Source organism: Rousettus aegyptiacus, unplaced genomic scaffold (assembly GCF_014176215.1).
Source record: "Rousettus aegyptiacus isolate mRouAeg1 unplaced genomic scaffold, mRouAeg1.p scaffold_m13_p_17, whole genome shotgun sequence".
NCBI lineage: Eukaryota > Metazoa > Chordata > Mammalia > Chiroptera > Pteropodidae > Rousettus > Rousettus aegyptiacus.
The window spans coordinates 38,530,163-38,553,254 of NW_023416292.1; the positions used below are offsets into that span (position 1 = coordinate 38,530,163).

The 23,092-nt window shown below is 32.6% G+C and overlaps 1 protein-coding gene across 2 annotated transcripts in view; it reads left to right on the forward strand.

Annotated features, from left to right (window-relative positions):
• Positions 1–23,092, forward strand: part of COL11A1 (collagen type XI alpha 1 chain) — a 169,676-nt gene that overhangs the window by 17,108 nt on the left and 129,476 nt on the right. For both annotated transcript variants that reach the window (XM_036235133.1, XM_036235132.1), the window contains exons 2-4: positions 2,436–2,603; positions 7,036–7,249; positions 10,022–10,184. In XM_036235133.1, coding sequence (XP_036091026.1) covers positions 2,436–2,603; positions 7,036–7,249; positions 10,022–10,184 — 545 coding nt within the window. The remainder of the gene's footprint in view (positions 1–2,435; positions 2,604–7,035; positions 7,250–10,021; positions 10,185–23,092) is intronic.

Here is a 23,092-nt window from a genome sequence, read left to right on the forward strand (position 1 = left end):
CTGAAGTCAGTACCCTTAAAATTTAATGAACTAAGGAAAAGACCAGATGTATATTGCTCACAAGCAACTCATTCAATCATTCATTTATACCTTTAAAATATACAAACTGATAGTTATTGTAAAAAATATTAGTCGAAATTATAATTTTCAAAGAACAACTCTTGCATGTCACTCTACTGTGTGGAATGTGATAAATTGCAGTGATGGTATTTCCTGATTCTAACATTTGTCTCATTTTCATTCTCATTAGCTCCTCCCAGAAACAGTATATTTATAAAACCCAACATATTTTGAAATTTGATGGCAATTTTATTTTTTAGCTAAAAACCGAAACTTTTCAAATCGATGATATCCATTTTCACTTTCGGCCAGAAGTGATCTCTTTTTCTCTGAACAAAGTAGTATCGTATGCATCCATATAAATACAGATACTGCCTCCTACATACTCATTGGGGTATAACTAGTGCTTATTAATTAGAATCTAAATCCTTGAGGTAGGGACTATGTCTCAGAATTGCTCAGTAATGCATTGGCCAACACAGGGCCTACTCTGAACATTTTTATTTTTGAATAAAGAAAACGAGCCAATAGAATGAATGCAAGTATGTAGAGTAGTGTGGATACTAAATTCCGCTTTTGTAACCATGTTTACAAGTCACGCTTCATGTTTTGACTTGCTTAGTGAATTAAATAGAAATTTAACTATGGACCAGGGAATTTGAGGGTCTAAAAAATTATTTTTCCTTTTATGTCTGGTTTATTTCATGTAATGTCATGTTTTGAAAATTCATTGATAACATATCAGAACTTCATTTCTTTTTAAGGCTGAATCATATTCCATTGTATGTATATACTGCATTCTGTTCATGTATTGAAGAAACTTTGGTTGTTTCCACCTTTTAGCTATTGTGAATAATGTTGCAATAAACATTGGCATATAGGTATCATAGCTGTTTAAGTCCCTGCTTTCAATTCTTTCGGGTATATGCCTAGGAGTGGAATTGCTTGGTCATTTGGTACTTCCATGTTTAGTACTTTGAGGAATATTGTATGACTTCACTTATAAAAACAATTCTAGAATAGGCAAGTTCATCAAGACAGAAAGTAGCTTATTGGTTACTAGGGCCTAGGCAGAGTTGAGAAACGGGGAGTTATTGCATAATGGATACAGAGTTTCTGTTTGGGGTGAAGAGAAAGTTTTGGAACTAGGTGGTGGAGAGGGTTGCACAACACTGTGAATATAATTATGCTACTGAGTTGTACACTTTAACATGGTTAAAAGGGCAAATTTTATGATGTATATATTTTACCACAATTTAAAAAAATGTAGTATAATATACCAAAACCAATAACTTGTACCTTTTCAATGGTGAATTGCATGATATGTGAATTCTATTCCAATAAAGCTGTTTAAAACATAAAAAGATTGCACTTACAAAGGGAAGTCTAAGGTTCCAAACATGTTTTATATCGACCACTTCATGGTAACAGCAGGTAGCTGGAATGGATTTGGTTTGGGAAATGCATGCTTCCGCCAACAAACAGTCCTATGTGAGACACCCTAAGTCTACATCAAAGGGGTGGGGGAAGGATATAATTACTCATTTCTAAGGAATTTCATCCTAAATCATGAAGTGTGAAGCAATGTCTATCAAATTACTCTGGCAAATTTAAGGGGTAAAAAATTTTAAAGTTATACATAGATACATACATGTATTCACACATACACAGATACACACACATTCACACACCAATATGCTTACGGATACTAAGATAGGAAATAACTAAGATAGGAAAGCACTCAAAACAAGGGCATTGCGTTTTGTTATCTATTCTTTTTAACACTTTTAAACTTCCTTCGTGCATACAATATATTTTAGTAACTGCACATTTCAATATTTATGCATAACATTCATTGAGCTTGAATCTTCAAAATCACCTTTGTTTAGGTTACAAATTATCGAATAGTAAATAAAAATTAATGGAATATGTACAGATGCTGGTTTTCATTTTGATTCCAAATAATGCCATTACTTAAAACGATTAAAGATTTTATAAATTGGAATTGAGATACATCAGAAAGTTTACAAATTCACATATAGGCTACATTAATTTCTAAATTTCTACATACCATAGTCACACACACACACACACACACACACACACACACACACACGCACACACAGAAGCAAATCTTCCATTTTGCTTTTCTACAACTTGAATCCTGATTGGGAAATTTTGTATTTGAGAAAGTTATGGTTTATATTTTACCTGCTGCCCCACTCATCAGACCTCACACAAGTGTTAGGAGAGCATGGCAAGTAACAAATAGATTCGAGAAGTAGAACAACAAACAATTTTCTCTGTTAAAAATACTTATTTTTATGTTAGATTTTTTATGCAATTGTTTTTCTTATTTTTAACTTATTTTTCAGCTGCTCCAGTTGATGTTCTAAAAGCTCTAGATTTTCACAATTCTCCAGAGGGAATATCAAAAACAACAGGCTTTTGCACAAACAGAAAGAATTCAAAAGGTTCAGATACTGCTTACAGAGTTTCAAAGCAAGCACAACTCAGCGCCCCAACAAAACAGCTATTTTCAGGTATGTTCACTTTATTACAATGATTGCTGTTATTTTGTTAATCATTATATCTTTTTATCATGCTATATAATGCACAATTATCAGGGATAATATCATCTTTTTATATATCAGAAAACAGATTGTGGTCACCAAGGTAATTTAATGAAAATAACTAATGATTTAATAATTGCCAATTTTAATTCAACACAATCACAGAAGATATGAAAACAAAAAATAATAATTAATTATTTTGTTTCAAGATGACAAAACTTGAAGACAACATTATGTGTAACTCATTTTGGCATATAGTCATGTAGAATTTATTCATTGGGGAGAATGTGACAACTTCACCCTAATGACTCCCCAGGTTGATTTAATAGGCACGTGGACTTGGACATACTTAATGAGTGTCCTTCTAAAATTAACATAAGTTTCTGTTGACAGAAATATTTCTTCAGTAGATTTTATAAAACATGATTCTGTATTAATTTGAATCTTGTTGTTCACATCTCAAAAATCATAAAAGTTAGTCATATATATCACAGTTATTGGGAGATCTGGGACTAGAGATTTTGTCACTCTATACCTGGAAAGTTTACACAATGGTATTGAAAAGTACTTGGTGAATATTTTCTACCTTTCCATGTAGCATTAATTGACTTACTAACACTAGTTATCTAGAAATCATGATAATATAGGAAAAGAGAGTTGCGTGGTGAAATGACAGTTTCTGGGCACCACATTTTCTAAGCAGTTAATTTGTTGCAAGTACTTGCCTACTATTGGATACATGCCAGTTATTTTTCCTTTTAACTTTACTAAATTGAGAATCTTCATCCTTATTTAACAAGCGGAAATTGAGTTTCACTGAGGCTCTCTTACTTGTCCAAATTACGTGGGGTCAATATTTAATCCAGGTCTTGTCTGTTGCCAAAGCCAATATTGTGTATATTCTCAGGTGTGTTTCTTTCTGGTCCTTTGGGATTTTCTCAGAACCAATTTATCATTTAAATTCTTCATATCATCTTTTATTGTCTCTCCCTGAAGGAAACTGAGTTCCCTATTTTCACAGAAAACTGTTTTCTCACAATAGGATAATTATAAATCAAGGGACTGAAAATTACAAAACAAGATGGTATTTTTGAAAACACATTTACTTGTGTCGTAATAATTTGTAGTGGACAAAAGTAATAAACTGCAAATATAAAAAATGTCTGCGCAATTTTTCTGACTTCGAAAATAAAAAATTAGTTATTAAATCTATAAAATATTTTAGAAATCAAATTTAAAAGTTTTAGGTAGTAAAAATTAAGTTGTTTTTCTATTTATCTGCACTCTAATGCAAAAATAAGGGACCGAATTTTCAAGAGAGAAGAACAAAGAAAAATGGATTAATAAAAAAGCTTTAGAAATACTCAAGAAGTTAGTTTGTAATCTTTTACACGTTGGCTCTTTATCTCAGTGTCAATATTTTTCCCTTTAAATGTGGTAGTTAATATGATTAATTTGATCATTTTCATTGTTTTACTCATAGAAAAAGAATATAAAACATGCCTCTAGGGTCTTCTTCCATGCCAGTTGACAGAACTCCTTTACATCAAAGTTTTTCTTTCCTTTGTCACAAAATTGAGTCTAATAATGAGTATTTCAGATGGAAAGAGACATCTATAATAGAGACCTCATTTTTTTCCTCAAGTGAATGATTATAAGCTCACCTTCATACAAGGTAGAGCTTCCGGCCAAATAACGCTAAATGGCAATTAATAAAAATTACCAATAACATATTTATGGTCAAAAAACACAAACAGTGAGTATGTGAATATTATTCTTTATTAAATAAATAAAAGAGATCTTTGAAAATTGATTTGGAATACTCTTCCTTTCATCATGAGAAGACATAACACCAACTTCTTTTCTAATTAATAAAGTAAGCAGTGGTATAGGGAATTTCAGCACTGGGGCAGGAGTTGGGGGTTTATTAATCATTGCAATAGTCTGTAGAATTAAGATACAGTGTCCTCCAAAATCTCAATTTGAGACCTTTAATTTAAATGTTTGAGAACTCTGTGCATGTGAACTGAATAGAAGCTGTGATTTGGAAATTCTGCCTGCCCTCTTTAGAACACCTGTTGTGGGACAAATACTTTGCAAGAAAGTTTGTGTATATTGATCTTTATCTTCGTAACTATCTGGAAATGGGACTATTTAAGCCCAAATTATGGATTAGGAATTAGAAATGTGAAGTATTTAAATATAATCACGGAACCGGTGAATGACGTGAAGCTGAAAGACAGCTCTTGTCTCTTTTAGAATGAAGTAGGCTTTTCCCACTGCAAAATGGCCTTCCCCACTCATTTTCAAAACCCTACTGACGACTAACCTGCATCAGAAGGATATTTATTTAAAGGGAGACATGTGCTGCGTGGAAATATATAAACCAAATTTTAAAAATTAAAATCAAATGCTAAAGTTCTTGTGCCTTTTTTATATGTAATTTGTTCATGTTTGCAATCTCTATTAATGTTAAAAGCCTATTTTAAAAACCACTATTGAATGTGATTTACTCGGAGTGAATTCTGATTATTATTACATATATATGATTTATCTTTCTTTAGCAGCAGTCATTAACAGAGAGGGTACTTAATTATTAGTTTGTATTTATGCATTTCAAAACATATATCATTTAAGTCCTGCTTTTTTAGAACACTAAATCTTTTTTAAATGTCATAGCTTAAATATCATAATTGAAATGTTAGTGTAGTTAGGAGTTGACAATATGCAAAAGTTGTGCTGTAGGAATTGAATGATTAATTAAAATTTGTTGTAATTTATTTAATCTTATATGAATAAACTATTTTCTGAAATTCTTTTTCATTTTACACATTTTTTCTGCTGATTTGCATAAATATAAACTTAGATGTCTCTGTGACTTAAAATGTATAAAAGTATATACACATGTTTACTTTCTTTGCTGTGATAGCAAAGCTTTGATGACCTACTTGTTATATAACAAAGTTGTATTGATAAATTACTTAAAAAATTAAAATACATATCAAAAATATTTTAATTGAAAATTAAAATAGAAATTAAATACTTTTTAGTTTAGAGCTATCTATTGATTTATATATTTATCTATGTAGATATAGATAGATAGATTAGAACTGAATAGTTAACATTCATTGATTGCTTTCTTTGTAACATACTTTATTTAATTTCCACAACATTTTAATAATTTCCATTTCATAAAACATATTTCCACTGCATTATTTTAAGTGGCTGCATAGGATTTCACTACTTAAACAGTCCCAATCATTGCAGGAGATTTTAATGTTTTCTGATTACAAATAGTGTTCTGATGAATTGACTTAACATAATATCTTTACACACAGGCATACGTCTCACCTCAATATTTTTAGAAGTGAAATTGATAGTCTCCTAACATCCTTTGAATTTGAATCCATGGTAGTCATATTTGTAATAATTTTATTATTTTACAGTGCTGTGTGTAATAGAATTTGGATCAAATGGGTCAAATATGGAAGCTCTTGGTGTTGGCCGAGATATTACTGATTACACATGCACATATACCCCAGTTTTGCATATGAACATTTGAATGAAAATAATCTCATCCTTCAAATAGAAGGCTTATTTTACTAATGTCCCAGGGTAGTAAGAGGATCAAATTGGATATATAAGGAAAATTATTTTTGAAAAATAAAACCCACAATTGAATATACATTATTAATATAAAAATATATGGGTAATCTTTGTCTTACTATCTGAGGTATATTTATGCTGTTCATTTAAGTAATATATTTATTTAATAAATACTTATTAAGCACTTATGTAGATTTGCCCCCATGTTGGATATAGATCTGCGCCCATGATAGTTAGGGGGACAAGGGAAATACAGACTACCTCCTTGAATTTACAATCGAATTAGGCAAGTATCTAATAGCTCTGATTTATAACATCATAAACTTTTTTTCATTAGTAAAACTGCATTGTGTGATAGGAAAACTGATCAGAAACTCTAGCTTTTGAAGGGGTGACTAAAAGAATATTTTCGTATATTGTGTCATTATGGTGCCTTTTTAAAGAGAGAATGTATGGGCCACAGATTAAACAAAGTTAAAAATACAAATCTTTCACCAAAAATGGTTACTGTGTGTTTGATATTGTACTGGCACCATGATTCTGTTTCCTAACTTTAAATTTCACATAGTCATTGAGCTTTAAAAGAGTTGCTTTGAACTTTGAATATAGTTTGAACAATTATTGCAGAAAAAGCTTAATAGTTTTTTCCTCATTTTTTAAAAATCTGAATTGTTATTACTATTTGAATTTGATATGATGACATATCAAGGCCACATAAAAAATTCAAAAATAATAGGGTGATCCAGGAGTAATTTGGAAACTTGGAATTTCTGACTCTTTGGCCTTCTCTTCTCAGGAGGAACTTTTCCAGAAGATTTTTCAATATTATTTACAGTAAAACCCAAAAAAGGGATTCAGTCTTTCCTTTTATCTATATACAATGAGCATGGAATTCAGCAAGTTGGTGTTGAGGTTGGTAGGTCACCGGTTTTCCTGTTCGAAGACCACACTGGAAAACCTGCCCCAGAAGACTATCCCCTCTTCAGAACTGTTAACATCGCTGATGGAAAGTAAGTAACACGAGAATCCAGGGTTTTGGCTATGCAACGTCAAGGGTGCCAGCGTGGCAGGAGCAGAGAGGCATTGTGAGGATGGAGAAGCAGTGGAAGGCCAGATGGTATAACACATTGTAGGCGGTTATGAGCACTTTGTGTTCTTCTCTGAGTGAAATAAGAAGTCACTGTAGACTTTTTGAGCCAAGGAATGATCTCATTTGACTTACCTTTAACCAATCATCTTAATATCTTAATATTAGTAAATCATCTTAATATTAGTAAATCATCTTAATATTAGTAAATCAATATTTACTAATCATATTAATATAGCATAAAGAACCTTCTATAATACTTGATATGTGCTATATACTTTCCTAAACACTTTATACATAATTAAATCACTTAATTTTTCACAACTTTTTGGAGAAAGTAATGTTAGTAACCCATGTTATAGATAAGGCAACTGAGGCACAGAGAGTTTAGGTAACTTGCCTGAAGTCATATATTTGGAAAATGGTAGGGACAGGTCATATCTTTAGGAAGTGGCCAAGACAGAGTTTGAACTCAGGTACTCAGACTCTATCATAACCCTACATCCTTCTGGAAATCATGCTGAATTCTGTGTCGTGAATACCGTCTTTCATTTAAGGAGCAGCTAAATATAAATAAATGCTTATTAAATTTACTTGGCATTTTATTGCTGAATCTAGGCTTCTCAAAATAGATTTATCTGAGATATGACATTTGGTTATAGTCATAAGAAGGAAATAGCAGTGCAGATGGGGAAAAAATATCCCCACTTAGTATATCCTTGTCAGGGACATTCAGAAAACTTTTTCTCAGTGCCAGAAAACACGAGGCTTTCACGACTAATGTATATTATTATCCTTAATACTTCATATGATAATAGGTCTATGAATGAAAATAAATCAGGGTAAGGAACATAGGGCATACTGTTTTAGAAGGGCAGTTTGAATCTTTGATATGGTTGCATTAAGCAAAGACATGTTGGAAGAGAGTGAGTGAGCCATGTTGGGATACGGAGGGAGGGCATTCCTGCAGGAGTGGAGAACACATGTAGGGAAGGAGGAGGCAGAAGTGTGGCTGGAGTGCAAGGAGTCAGGAACAAAAGAGCTCCACACGAGGTCAGAGGGGGCGAGGAGACACTCTTGTGAGGCAGAGTAAGGACTTAAGCTGTTCCTGGGAGTATTCGATGGTTTTTAGCATGGCAGAGACTTGATCTAACTTGTTTTAAATGGTTGTTCTGGTTGCATAAGAGTGGATGCAGAGCCAATTAGGGATCTAGGTGAGAGATGGCAGCTTGGACGAAGTTAAGAGACCCTGGATTCTATATGTACTTTGAATATAAGAACTAACATGATTTTCTGATGATTTGAATATGTAGTATGAGGAAAAGAGAATAACTAAGAATGACTCTAAAACTAAGTGTTAACTTGGTATCGTGAATATTACATATGATACTGTAGTTTGACACATAATTATTAACAGAGCTTAAATTAATTCAACAAAAATAGCAAATTTAGAGTCCTCATCAGCTTTTAACGATTGAAATAATTTTTATTTTCTGTTCATGAAGAGACATGGCTTCTTGGAATAAATATGTGTAAATTTTACGCTCACAGTACTAAGTGGTTCCTAACATAAATCTTTTCTCAGTTCAAACCAAGCGGATGCCTATGCTAGTTGAATGTGCTATGGAAAGACCAAAGATTAAGTGTATATGGAAATATACTTTGTCCTCATCAGTAGCCATGCCAAGTCACATGAAACAGACATTTTAGGAAGGCTCCTGCAACTTTTTGGGTACTTTATTTTATGGATCTAGTCCTAGACAAATCTGGAATATTAATCTAGCACTTTTCCTTTGGAAAAAAAGGTAAAATATAAATCAGAGTGGCTTGCAAAATCCAAGTGAGCTTCACCTATGGTTTTGTTAGCACCAGGTGCTGTTAATAAAACCCACCAGTTTAGTTCGGTAAGGCTGGCCATATCTCCCCAGGAAGCCTGTCGTCACTGTCCTGAATTAGCTGGAGCAGTAGCTTCTGAGCACATTGAGACTCTCCACGCATGCGCTGACTATGCTTTCTTTTGGTGCTCCTACTTCCTGCCAACCCTGGAAAGAAGGAGAGATATTGTGTCTCAGTCTTGGATCCTGCCCACAGTAGTGATCTATAACTGTTTTGAAATTAAAGTGGAAAAATAAAAAAAAAAAAACGAAAGCACTTGAAATAAATGTGAATAAAGACAGAGAAGCACATTGTGCTTTACAATTAGAACGTTCAAGTGCTCCAGATGGAGCAGTCATTCAGGTAGTAGACAGACCCTTTTACAGTCAATCTCAGGGGAGCTCCCGAGCAGAATTTTTTTCAAAAGTGGAATTCCACTTTGGAAGAAAGCATTTACGTACTTAGAAACTATTGCTTACCCCATATCCTGCCCCTAATCTCTATCAGATACCCTCATCAGGACACGCTGAGATTAAGCTTTTGTTGCAACAACACAAAGCGAAGCAAAAGATGGGCCCTTCCTTATCAGCACAGAGAGCCAATCATGCTGCGCATCTTACAGGGCTTGCATCCTTTTGAGTACCTAGACCTGTTCTGGGTAAACAGTGGTCACCTGTCCACTGATTGATTAATTAATGAGCCTACATTTTGTGCAGGTTCAGCTCTCTTTTGCAATTTCAAATACTTCCTATTTTAATGTGAATAATGGTTTGGCAACAATGTCTTTGAAACTTACAAAAGAATTACGTGGCTTTTTTAGATGGCATCGAGTAGCGATCAGCGTGGAGAAGAAAACTGTGACAATGATTGTTGACTGTAAGAAGAAAACCACAAAACCACTTGATAGAAGTGAGAGAGCAATTGTCGACACCAATGGAATCACGGTTTTTGGAACAAGGATTTTGGATGAAGAAGTTTTTGAGGTAAAAATAAATCAACCTTTATTTTAAGCTGAATATCGCTGAATTAGATGAAGTGAGTTCATAATAGTATCAATCAATATATGCTAAAAGCAAAGTATAAAACTCTAAAGGCTGACCCACTTTCTTCCCCTGTGGGTGTAGTGGTGATGTTTTCTATTGTTCAGTAAGAGAATGAGTAGACAGTGGCGACTGTAACGGCTGGGAAACGTTTTCTGAGATTGGTTGATTTGAACACAGGCAAGCTTTTCTCCTGGGAAGGGCAAATGGCTTTACTCTTAGTACTTTGTATTACTTTCTTCAGAGAAAAGAACATTTTCTTCACTTCCTTCTCTGGGAGATTAATTTAGAGAACTATTCAAGTCAGATATTCTGCCTTTCTTTGTTCTTTGTAAATGGTTCTAAGGTAGAGATTATATTGCAAAGATGAACTTTTAAGTTTTTAAAATCACTTTTTTAGTAATGTGAAGGTCATGATAAAAATTTTCTTCCAACTATAATTCCCCAATTATGAGAATCACATTCTTTCTTTTAATCCTTCAATCATTGGACCTTATGACTCATGCTTTAATTTTTAGACAATTATCAACAGTACAAACAGATCTGGGTTTTGATCCAATAAAGGGATGCACTCCTGAGACGTTATTTATTACTCTTATGATTTTTTTTATAGTTTCCGAGTAATTTATTTTCCAAAGTGTAACAAGGTAGTATAAAATAATACAGACTAATAGGCAAGTTTTATATCGAAAATTGGCTGTATTTTGTGGATGCGTGAAGATATGTTTATATATCCCACATATGTAAATACACATATATATCTACAAATACACACAGATAGTATGTAGTTTCATAAAAAGAACAATGTAAATTCAGTGCCAGTAGAATTCCTGTACTTACATACATATGGCATAATTTTAATAATAATTTACATTTGTTTCATTTTCATATTGTTTAGGATTCTATGTGTTTTTTAAATTTTCTCCACTAGTGTTTACCCAAGACTTTGACTCTAAACAAAATGTTTTAACATATTGTATCTAGTGAAATCATAAGCTGATTAAAACCTTATATAATATACTCTCAGATCTTCTAATATTATGCATTGATGGCACACAAATGATAATAAATAAATATTTATTAGGTGAATCAATATTATAAACAAATTAATTTCTATCTCATGAAGCTTTATTTTAATAAACTGTTTATGAACATAAGTTTCACAGGCTAAATTTATTTTTGCGATGCATATACAACCTTATTTTCTAGGAACATGAATGAGTAATATGGAAGAACTGTATCAGTGGATGGTTTCATTTCGTATATTAGATTAATCAGTTATGCATAGTGACAAAGCCTGTGGAATTTTTCATTAAATAATAGAAATTAAGAGTAAAATTTATTCATCATAAATAACTAACATATATAAAGAGGAAATAGGAAAAATATGAAACATTAATTAATATGAATGAAAGAATTAATGAATTCTTAAAATTTACTGGCTCTGAAAGATAATATTTGATATATGTACACGTTGATTAGGTTTCTTTTTCATAGAGTTTCATAGCATCAAGAGTTGTATTTTTACCTGAACTTACTTCTACGTTAATATTTAATTTCTTGCGCTCTCTCCACACCACCCCTGCCCAACTGCACTCCCTATTCTTTCCTATGTACTACACTCTCACTGGGGTCCAGCATAGAGTTTTTGAATTGTAGTTTCATACTAGCACGGTAAGTTCTTTTTAAAAAATAAATGATTTAACCTGATATTACATATTTAAAAATATGTAATAAAAGCCTCTGTGTTTCAGGGGTCGATTACGGTATCAACTCCTAGAATATGTAAAAATAATTTTCGAAAATATTTCCATGCATTTTAAACTACTGCTAATCAAAACACCTCTGGCCAAGGGGCTTCTAGTAAATTACCAAAGACAAAGTTACTAGAAGCAAAGGTTATTATTATTTTCTTTGATTAATTCTTAACTTTCTAATACCATATACTACATTCTAAATCCTGGAATAACTCCAGCTGTTTATTTGGAAAAACTTAAACCATTAAGAAAAATAATTTTTAAAAGACTCATTATTGAAACTTTTAGTGAGTATGATAGTGAGTAACAAAAATAAGTTTATTAAGCTGCTTTGCTTCTTTAGTTTCACGAAGCCCCATGGATCTTTAAATAAGACATTTATTTAATATGAAATTAAATTACTTTTGAACAAATAAATGAATGGAGAACTTTCACTAACAGATTTATCTTGTACTACCTTTGACCAATTAAATAGGGAAACTATTTTTATTTAATAAAATATTGAGAAGGCTTTAGAATCTTTGAATTTGATGAAATTTTGTATTTATCTAATTCAAATATTCAAGCACTCCTTATACATAAATTTCAAGTCTTATTTCCTAAATTGTATTATTGTATAGGTATATAAAATTTCAAAATTAATTTAGTTTTTGTCACTTGAAGAAAAAGAATATGAAAAAAATAAATTAGTCAAACATACAGAGTTTTAAATCAAAATAAAAATTTGAGATTCCTTTTATGAAATTAGTTCATCTTATTTGAATATGATGTTAATATAACTTTCCCTTTAAATTTACTCAAATATTTTTTCTTTCATTTTGGTTTGCATTATGGTACCTATTTAGACTTTTGATTGTTTGCAACTGAATGTGTAGAAATTATACTAAAAATAACAGAAGATATGAATGGTACTATGTACACATCATTTTAGCATTTGATAAACAGTTGTAATAATGATGAAGATGATATAAAAACACAAGTGATTCATTAATCTGAAAAAGGGAGATGTCACTTCCTTGGAAATAGTGTCATTCTGATTTAAATGCAGATTTGTTTAGTGTATATAATTTTATCTACCTACTTCCCTACATTTATGGAATGGTACTATTATGGCAAAAATGCTAAACATGGCCCTATTCGAATTGCACTCTGAAGACTTTTAGAAATTCAATGTTAAACAGATAAAAGCAAAACTGAAAATGTTTTTAAAAGTATAACAAATTAGTTTATATGAAAATGCCAAAATAATATATGAACCTGTAATTCAGATTATATAATTTCATTATAGCAGAATGAATGTAAGAATTGATTCTGGAATGAAAAAAACCTGATTTTCGAACCTCAGCATCTAGTTTAATTATGTTTCTCTGTGTAATTACTTTCTGTAAGTTTTAATTTCTCATTCTTCAAATGAGAATAATAATGTAACTTTTCTCAGAAGTATTTATGTTAAAAATGAGCTTATGTATGCAAAATGGTTAAAATACTGGGAATATACATATATGTTATATATTATATGTTGATTATGTATTGATATGTAGTTTTCTTAATCATTGTTATAATTTCTGTTCTTCTGTTCTTTATTATCTCAAGACTATGACATTTCAAATATTCTTATACTTTTTTTTTATTATTAGCTTCAAGTATCATCAGTACATTGGTTAGACATTTATATAATTTATGAAATGATCCCTTGACTACTCTTTCTCTCCTCTGGCTCTACACATTACTGTTGGCTGCTTATACATTTTTGATATGAGTGAGCAATAGTGACCCCATATATCAGTCGAAAAATCTAAGTGGTCTCTTTGTCTTGTAAATAAGATACTTTGTTTTGTCTTGTAAATAAGATGCTTTGTTCCTGGGCTGCTGCTTGTTTGTAAGGTGCCTCGTGGAGATTGGTGGTAGCACCTGGGTATTACGTTGGTGAGTGGACCATGGTCTGAGTGGATACATTCATGCAGGCACAAAACATCCAACCAATCCTAATCAATAACCTTAGTTTATGTTAGCTGGATAATATGCTTTAAATGTGTAGGAAAACAACATTAGAATAACCATATGCCTGTATTCATTACCAATAAAATCATTTGGCTTTTTAAAATTGCTAAGCAATATTTCAGTATATGAATAAACCATAATTTGTTCACGCATTCATCTTATTAGTGGACATTTGGATTGTTTCCAGATTTTGGATACCACATGTGCAGCTGCTGTGAACATCCATGTATGGATGTTGTAGGGGCGTTTATTTTTGTTTCTCTTAGTTAGTTAAATACCTAGAGGTAGAATGCCTGGGATTTTTTGGTAGGTGCATGTCTAACTTCAAAAACAAACAAACAAACAAACAAAAAACTGTCCAACTTGTTGCCAAAATGTCATTAATCATTTTACCCTCCAGAGGTGAATGAGAGTTCCAGTTGCCTTGCTTCCTCGCCAACCCTTGATATGGTCAGTCTTTTAAATTATACCCATTCTAAGTGGTTATACAGTCATATTTCATTGTGGTTTTAACTTGCATTTTCCTTATGAATGAAGATGCTAAGTGCTTTTCCAAGTGCTTATTGGCCATTCGTGCATCTTCTTTTGTGATGAGTCTTTTGCCCATTAAAAAATATTGGCTGATATATTCTAATTATGGCATTTTAAGAATTTTTTATATCTCCTTCATACACTTTGATAGCTATATACAAATAATTTTTCCAGCACGTGGCTTGCCTCTTTATTTTCTTAATAGTGTCTTTCAAAGTGCGATGCTATTCCTTTCAATAGTTTTATTTATCAATTTTATTGTTATGTTTTATATTTTTTGTGTTCTAAAGAACCTTTTCCTACACCCAGATAATAAGGATTTTCTCCAGCTATCAGAAATGTAGTTTTAGATTTTACAAGTAGGTCATGGCCTACTTTGAGTTTGTATTCGTGTGTGGTATGAGGGAAAGATCAATGTGGATTATTTTTACATAAGGCTATCCAGTTCATTTGGCATAACTTCATTAGAAAGACTTTCTTTTCCTGCATTAGATTGCCTTGGCTACTATGACAGAAATCTCAGATGGCATTTGTTTATTTTCTTTTTAAAATTATTTATTAATATGTTTTATTTTTTTAGAGCTCTTTTTAGGTTCACAGCAAAACTGAGCAGAAGATATAGTTTCCATATACCCTTGTGCAGATGCACACACAGGCTCCCCCACTATCAACATCTCCACCAGAGTGGTGCATTTTTTACAACAAATGAACCCACTCAGACGCATCATTATCAGCCAAAGTCCATAGTTTACATTAGGGTTCACTTCTGGTGTTGTACATTCTATGTGTTTTGGCGAATATATAATGACATGTATTCACTAATGTAATATCTTATGAAGTAGTTTCATGCCCTAAAAATCGTCTGTGTTCCACCTACTTATCTCTCCATCATCCCCAAACTGTGGCAACCACTGAGCTTTTTACTGTCTCTATAGTTTTGACTTTTCCAAGATGTCATATAGTTGGAATCATGAAGTTTGTAGTCTTTTCAGATTGTCTTCTTTCATTTAATAATATGCGTTTATGCTTCCTCCATGTCCTTCATGGCTTAATAGCTCATTTTGTTTTAGTGGTGAATAATATTTCATTGTCTGGATGTAACACAGTTTACTTAGTCATTCATCTGCTAAAAGACATCTTGGTTGCTTCCAAATTTTGGTAACTGAATAAAGCTTCTAGAAACATCTCTATGAAGTGTTTTTTTTTTTTTTTATGACATGTTTTCAGCTCCTTTGGGTAAATAGCAAAAAGCATAAACTGCCATACTATCTTTCAAAGGGGTTGTGCCATTTTCATTCCCACTAGCAATGAGTGAGAGTTCCCATTCACCCACATTTGGATGTTGGCCATTCTAATAGGTGTGTAGCAGTCTCATTTTTGTTTTGGTTAGCATTTCACTGATGACATGTTAAACACCTTTCCAAATGCTTACTTGCCATCTGTGTATCTTTTTTGGTGAGGTGTCTGTTAAGATCTTTGGCCCATTTTTCAGGTTCTTTGATGTCTTATAATCGAGTTTTAAGTATTCTATATATATTTTGCATAACAGTCCTTAATCAGATGTGTCTTTTGCAAATACTTTTTACCATACTGGCTTGTCTTCTAATTCTCTTGACATTGTCTTTCGTGGAGCAAAGTTTTTTATTTTAATGAAGTCTAGCTTATCAGTTATTTCTTTTATGTATCATGCCTTTGGTATTGTATCTAAAAAGTCATTGCCATACTCAAGGTCATCTAGGTTTTCACCTATGTTATTTCTAGGAGTTTTTTAGGTTTGCATTTTACTTAGATGACTAGATGCAATAATTTTTGTAGTTAATTTTTGTGAAGGGTGTAGACTCACTTTTTTTATGTGCATGTCTATTTATTCTAACACCATTTGTTGAAAAGACTGTCTTTGCCCAATCATATTGCATCTGTTTCTTTGTCAATCAGTTGACTGTACTTATATGGGTCTATTTCTGGGCTTTCTATATTGTTTCATTGATCTGTTTGTCTTTTCTTTTCTCTGCCACTACCACAATGTCTTAACTCTTGAAATTGGGTGGTGTTTATCCTCTGACTTTGTTCTACACACACTTTCAATATTGAGCTGGATATTCTGGGTCTTTTGCCTCTTGTTATACACTATGGAATCAGTTTTATAATATCCACAACATGATTTCCTGGGAATCTGACTAGGAGTATTGAATCTATAGATCAAGTTGGAAAAAAACTGATATCTTGACAATATTGAGTCTTCCTATCCATGAACATGAAATATGTCTCAATTATTTAGTTCTTTGATATCTTTCATCAAAGTTTTGTAGTTTTCTTCATATTGATTTTATACATATTTGTTAGATTTAACCTAAGTAATTCATTTCTTAAGTGCTAATGGTGCCTGCATCAGGATGGCTGAGTGGTTAAGGCATTGGACTTAAGCGTTAATGCAAATGGTATTGTTTTTTATTTCAAATGCACTTGTTCATTTGCTGGCATATAGAAGAGCAATCGGCTTTTGTATATTAACTTTGTATCCTGCAACCTATTATAATTTCTGATTAGTTCCAGGAGTTTTTAGGTTTCTTTTAGTCTATTCTTTCAGATTTTCTACATTGACAATCATGTCATCGCTGAATAATAACAGTTTTATTTCTTCCTTCCATATCTGTATCTTTTATTTCCTTTTCTTGTCCGATTGCATTAGTGGTCTGATCTGCCCATTTCTTATAGAAGGATATTAAAATCTCCAACAATAATATTGGATTAACCTATTTCTTCTAGGGTTATTTCAGTTTTCACCTCACATATTTTCGATGTTCTCTTCTTAGGTACATACACTTTAAAGGTTGCTATTTCTTCTTGGACAATTTACTCTTTTATTAAATAATATCTCTGTTTCTGCTGGGTAATTTTCTGTGCTCTGAAATTTACTCTGTCTTGCTTTCTTTTGTTTATTGAAGGCAGGGTGTACCTTTCTTTGTCCTTTTACTTTTAATCTATGTGTATCTTTATATTTAAAGTAGGTTTCTTGTAGACAATATATACTTGGGCTTTGTTCTTTCATTCACTCTGACGATCTCTCTGGGGCTTTTTAAAAATTTATTCTGAATATGTGTGTGTGTGTGTGTGTGTCTGTGTAATTATTTCTAAAAGAAGATCTTATGACTTGCATGCAGAAATAGACCCATATATCTACATGAGAGTACCTTGTATTAGCAGTTGTTATATAAAACAATTTTTTTTTCTTACTGTAACAGTTTAGAAATTGTCAGATAATGGGCTATATTTGGGGACTTTATAGTTTAGTATTATTTCATATTTAGTAGGATTTATGGTTCGAAATGTTTTTAAAAACTCCATGTAGCTTTTAAGGTGAATTCAGATTTCAGAGCTCTATAAAAAACCCAAAGTACCAATGTATACAAGATATTGCTTGTTTTCTAAATGGAACTTTGCTTTTTTGGATTCATTTCTCTACTTTTGACTAGTGCATCACTGTATTATCTACTGCCAACAGCGCACAATAAAGCGTCACACATTTTATTTTGTCCCTTCTACAAATTTTAGATCTGTATGGATTACATTGGGTGAAAGGTGATACTTTACTTTTTTTCCCTTTTCAGGGTTATCGTTAGTCTGTGGCAAGTTTTGAACTTCCCAAAGAGTAAGCCATCTTGTATTGCATTCTTGTTGTCATATTTTTATTACCATGTTGGTTTATATATATCTATTAATGTATAGTTTTCTCATTACACTCTAAATTCCTTGAGAGAGGGATTTATTTCCTATTCATTTAGGTAATCCAGCAGCAACGCCAAGCATGAAGTTTGGCACTTGTGTTTATAATGAAGAGAAGTAAAAGGATGAATGAGTGCTGTACCTGGAAGTGGGTGAAGGCTTTGTTAGAAATGTCTGTAGGGAGAAGGAGCAGGGATAATGATAGGATAGCATCATTTGAATGTTAAGTGTCTAGTAAATAATGCCCATTTCCTGTTGAAGCAGAATGCCAAACATTGTGCTTAAATATGCCAAACACTGTGCTTAAATAATTAATATAGAGAAATAAATAAATAATTATAATAAGATACGATTACGTCCATAATAAAGATATAGAAATGTTCAGGAGAGGGAATAACAAGTATCTCCAAAGCGATGACAAATAAAAGGACAGTTAAAGATGAGGACATATGTACAAAAAATGAAAGTTTGGAATAAGCACAGCAAATCTAAGAAATGTGATTTCTTAGATTTATTAGGGGGCCTTTGGGAAGGGACATGGTTGGGTGCGTTAGAGCTCACTTGTGGATAGTCTTTTACAATATGCTGAGGAGGTTGAACTTTAAACCAAAGGCCATGAGAAATGTCTTTAAGTAGAAGGAATAAAAATTCATATTTTAAAAATATTCTTTTTGTGGCAGTGAAAGTTAGGGTAGAATTGGGACCTCATGAAAAAGAAAAAAAGATATGGTATTTTGACACATTATTTCAAATAAAAGGTAGTTGGAGCAAAGCAAGGCAATAGCAAAAGAAATGGAGAAAAGGGTCTTGCTTTAGGATAGTATTTAAGGTAGAATCGACAGATCTTGGGGACCGATTGGATATGTGCAGTTTAGGAAGAGAGAAACTTAATACTTCAGATTTCTAGACTGATATACAGATAGTAAATAGGTGATATTTCCTTCTTCCAAATATGAAGTGTTTGGATTTTTAGCTAAGTTTAAAAGGCTTTAATTCTCTCTTTTTTTTAAAATGAACTTTTAATGTGCTTTTAACAAAGCTTTAAATTGGTTAAAAGACTATAGGATTATCTTGGACAAAATAATCTTGTTTTAACATCTTTCAAGACTTATTGAATTTTATAGTAAACATAGAGTTAATGTAATAATATTATTAGCTCAAAGGAGATAATAAGAATGTGGTAGATTTAGAATACTGTTTAAGTAAGTATTTTTTTGGAAACTAGATCTCTTTAAAGCATGACCTCATTCATTTCTGTTTACAGTATGACTATTTAAAGTACTTAGAAAAGTGGCAGGTATATACAGTAAGTATCACCTTAGTATTTATCCATTATTATAACTATTAGGGTTATCTGTTCCCCGAATAATTGCATGAACCTTTTATTTGATCTCCCTGCTTCCGTTCTTCTTTCTCATCAGTCTGTTCTCTAAGCAGCAAGCCTAGCATAGCAAGCTTATTCCTGTCAAATAACACTCAGCTGAAAGAATGAAGGAGTAAATGAACAATATCACCTCTTTGCATATGACCTGCTAGTAGCATTCCATATCATTTAGAGTACAAGTTAAAGTTCTTTCAATATTCTGCAGGCTGCTATGTGATCGTACCACTCCCTCTGCCCCCGTTCTTTGACCTCATCCTGTTCTTTGACCTCATCCCTGTTCTTTGACTTCATCCCTGTTCTTTGATTGCCTCCCTCTTGCTCCTTCTGATCCACGGGACATTTCTTTCTTGAACACATCAAGCGTGCTCCAGCCTTGGCATCTCGACATGTGCTAGTCCTTCTGCCTGGATGGCTCCCTCCTAATATCTGCATTTCTTACTTCCTCAGTCTTAGATACCTCTCTCTCAGTGTCACTTTATCAGTGAAACTTTTTGTGATCACATTTGGTAAGATAGCATCCTACCCTCTGATACATCTCACTTTTCAGCTCTGTATTCTTTACAGAACTTGACACTTTCTAATGTACTACATTTTGCTTATTTTCTCTACCCCGCTCTCAAATGTAAGCTCCAAGAGGGCAGGGTCTTTGTGCTGTATTCACAGTGTCTAGAATAGTGCCTGACACTTGTTACTGTTTAAACGAATGAATGAACATATTTTTTAGCACTTACTAATGCGAGGGGTATAGATTATCTATGCAAACAAGGGAAAACAGGAGGCAAGGTCTACTGTCTTAAAAAAAACCATTTTATTTATTTGTTTGTTTGTTTATTATTTTTGGTAGGATGGAGTGTTGGTAGTTATTTTTCAGTAAGAATTCTTGACAGAAAGTCTAAGATTAATGTGCACTTTTTGTGATAGTGTTTTGTTAAACTTTGGGCATTTTTTCTATGACTTAGAAAATATTTGTTAGATTAGTAATACATTCAAGTAACGTAGGAATACTACTCATTTTCTTAAAATTGATTTCTTAAGCCGATTTTGAGACACTGTGAAATATAAAGGCTGTGTGGGTAGCGGTTCTGTCTCTGATTATGTGATTTTCCTCATTCAGTGCAAACTGTGATGCATTTTTCAGTCAAACCAAAATTCTAAGCATTTTGGCAGCTTTCTTTTTCCACACAAAATAGTTGAGAAGAATCGTTAACTATATGGAATGTTCGAAAAAAGAATTGCGATGAGAGCTAATGCTTTGGCTAATCCAGAAGTCTGAGTAGACAGAAAGCATAGGCTTTCAATTAATCTTCTGATAATGATAGTTACTTCTTTAGAATTTTACGCCATGTTTAAGATTTAGTGTTAGTGTTGCACCTAAATATACGTATGAAACCTCTACCAAGACTCATCGTACTTTTAATAAAGCTCTGTTATCGAACATGAACAGAAGTTTTAGTGTCTAGCGGGTAACTTGTGGAAATACTCTAGAATTTTGTTAAGCTATTTCTTTTACAGTAGCACATACTGGAAACTGCTTAGCTAAACGTACTTTTTTTCTCTTCTATTATATTTTTCCTAATAGACTTTACTTATAAAATAATGACTTGAAGTCTCCTGAAACTCAACTCTTTTGGAATTTATTTTTAGAACAATCACAAATGGATTCTCCAGCAGCATTTTTAAAATTTTAGTGACACATTGTCTAGAAATTTGGCACTCAAAGTCGTATTCTTTAATTGCCCTTAAATGCTATGATAATTATACCTTATATTTGTGTACATTTTACACTTTAAAAACTGCTTAAGTGCATATTATTTTAAAGAATCTTTAAGAAATTCAAGACAAATACTAATATTCTTACTTTCGGGTGTTGAAATAGAGACTTGTAATGGTGAGTAAATTAATTGTCCAAGATCTATTTATTGAATGAACATTTTTTGTGTACCGACTATGTGAAGACCTGTTCCAGGAACTGTAGAAAGCTTAGAGAACAAAACAGACAATTCCTTGCTCTCATAAAGTTTATATTCTAGTGAATTTTACAGAACAATATAGATTGGCTGATAAAGTAGAGGATTGCAGGCCATAAACTGTGCCTATTGTCAATGTACTTTCCTGGCAAGTGACACATACTGATTATTTGAATCCTTAAATTTAGTATATGCAACAAGGAAGATGATCATTGCTATTTCGGGGCCTTCAAGTTTATGGTCCTTCTCTAACTTCTCACACATTCCCTGTGAGTTCACTCTGGATTCCAGCAGGAAACAGATTTCTACTCAGAGATTTCAGAGGTGCAAACATGGAGGCTGAGGAACTTGGTGATGAGCATTTCTTTCCCAGGGACTCAAGGACAAGGGACGGAAATAGAGGGGCAGAGCTCATTGAAAGCTGGAGCCCTGCAAAAGTGCTCTCCACAGTGGTGGTAGTGGTCAGGGTACCAGACTTCTGTGATAAGCCAGGACAGAGTCGGGGGAAACTACCCAACCTCCTTCTCATCCTATGTTCTGAATTCCTGGTGGTAACTTTCATTGTCTTCAGGAAGGTCTTGATGATGCAGATTCTTTGGGCACAGAGGTGAGAAGGGAATGTGAATAATTAGGATTTGGTGACTCGTAAAGAATACCAAGTATCTTCATACAGAAAGGAAAAACTAGGCACTTTCTCTTTAATTATCTCATATAATCTGGCTGTTAAATTTCTGTGTAAGTTACAAGTAAAATGTATAGAAGAAATACAATTATTCTCTGACATAATGTGCCTATGAAAAATTATTTATTGTGCTAATGTGTGAAAAAGGAAAATAGTTTGCTTGGGGAAAAAATGTAACTGGTCTTAAAATTGTAAGGTATACAGTGCCTCCTAAAGTTAGGAATGTTGTATAGTAAGTTCGCTTTTTCAACAAAAATATAGTTCTTTCTAAATACTCTCATTTCAATGGAGAATTCTGGATTTCAGTCTTGAGAGCATGCCCCCACCTTTCACTGTTTAATAGACATATGTATGGATTGTTCATATTCTATAGTCAGCAAAGTCTCCACATTGACACTTAAAACATTTTTTCAAAGTTAAAAAAAAAAACAGAAAAAGGTGTATCAAAGGGGCGTATCCTTTATATGCATACTTTAAAAATCTTTTTAGGTTTATATGTTTCACAAAATGTCCAATTTTGATTGAATAAAACTTCAGTTCTCTGAAGGGAATGTGTCATTCATTGTTACATAGTAGAGAAGTACAACAGAGTAGAAATAAGGAAATATGTTTAAAAGGGATTATTTTTTGCAACAGTATCATTGTATATAGAACTAGAATAATAAATGTATAGAAATGTTACTACCAATGATTTCTTTTCATACATGGATAAACATTTTCTCTAGACTTAAAAATGAGAATAAAAAAGATGAGATTATGTTTTTAGAAAACAATCCCCAAATATCTCCTTCATTTGCTTTGGTTAG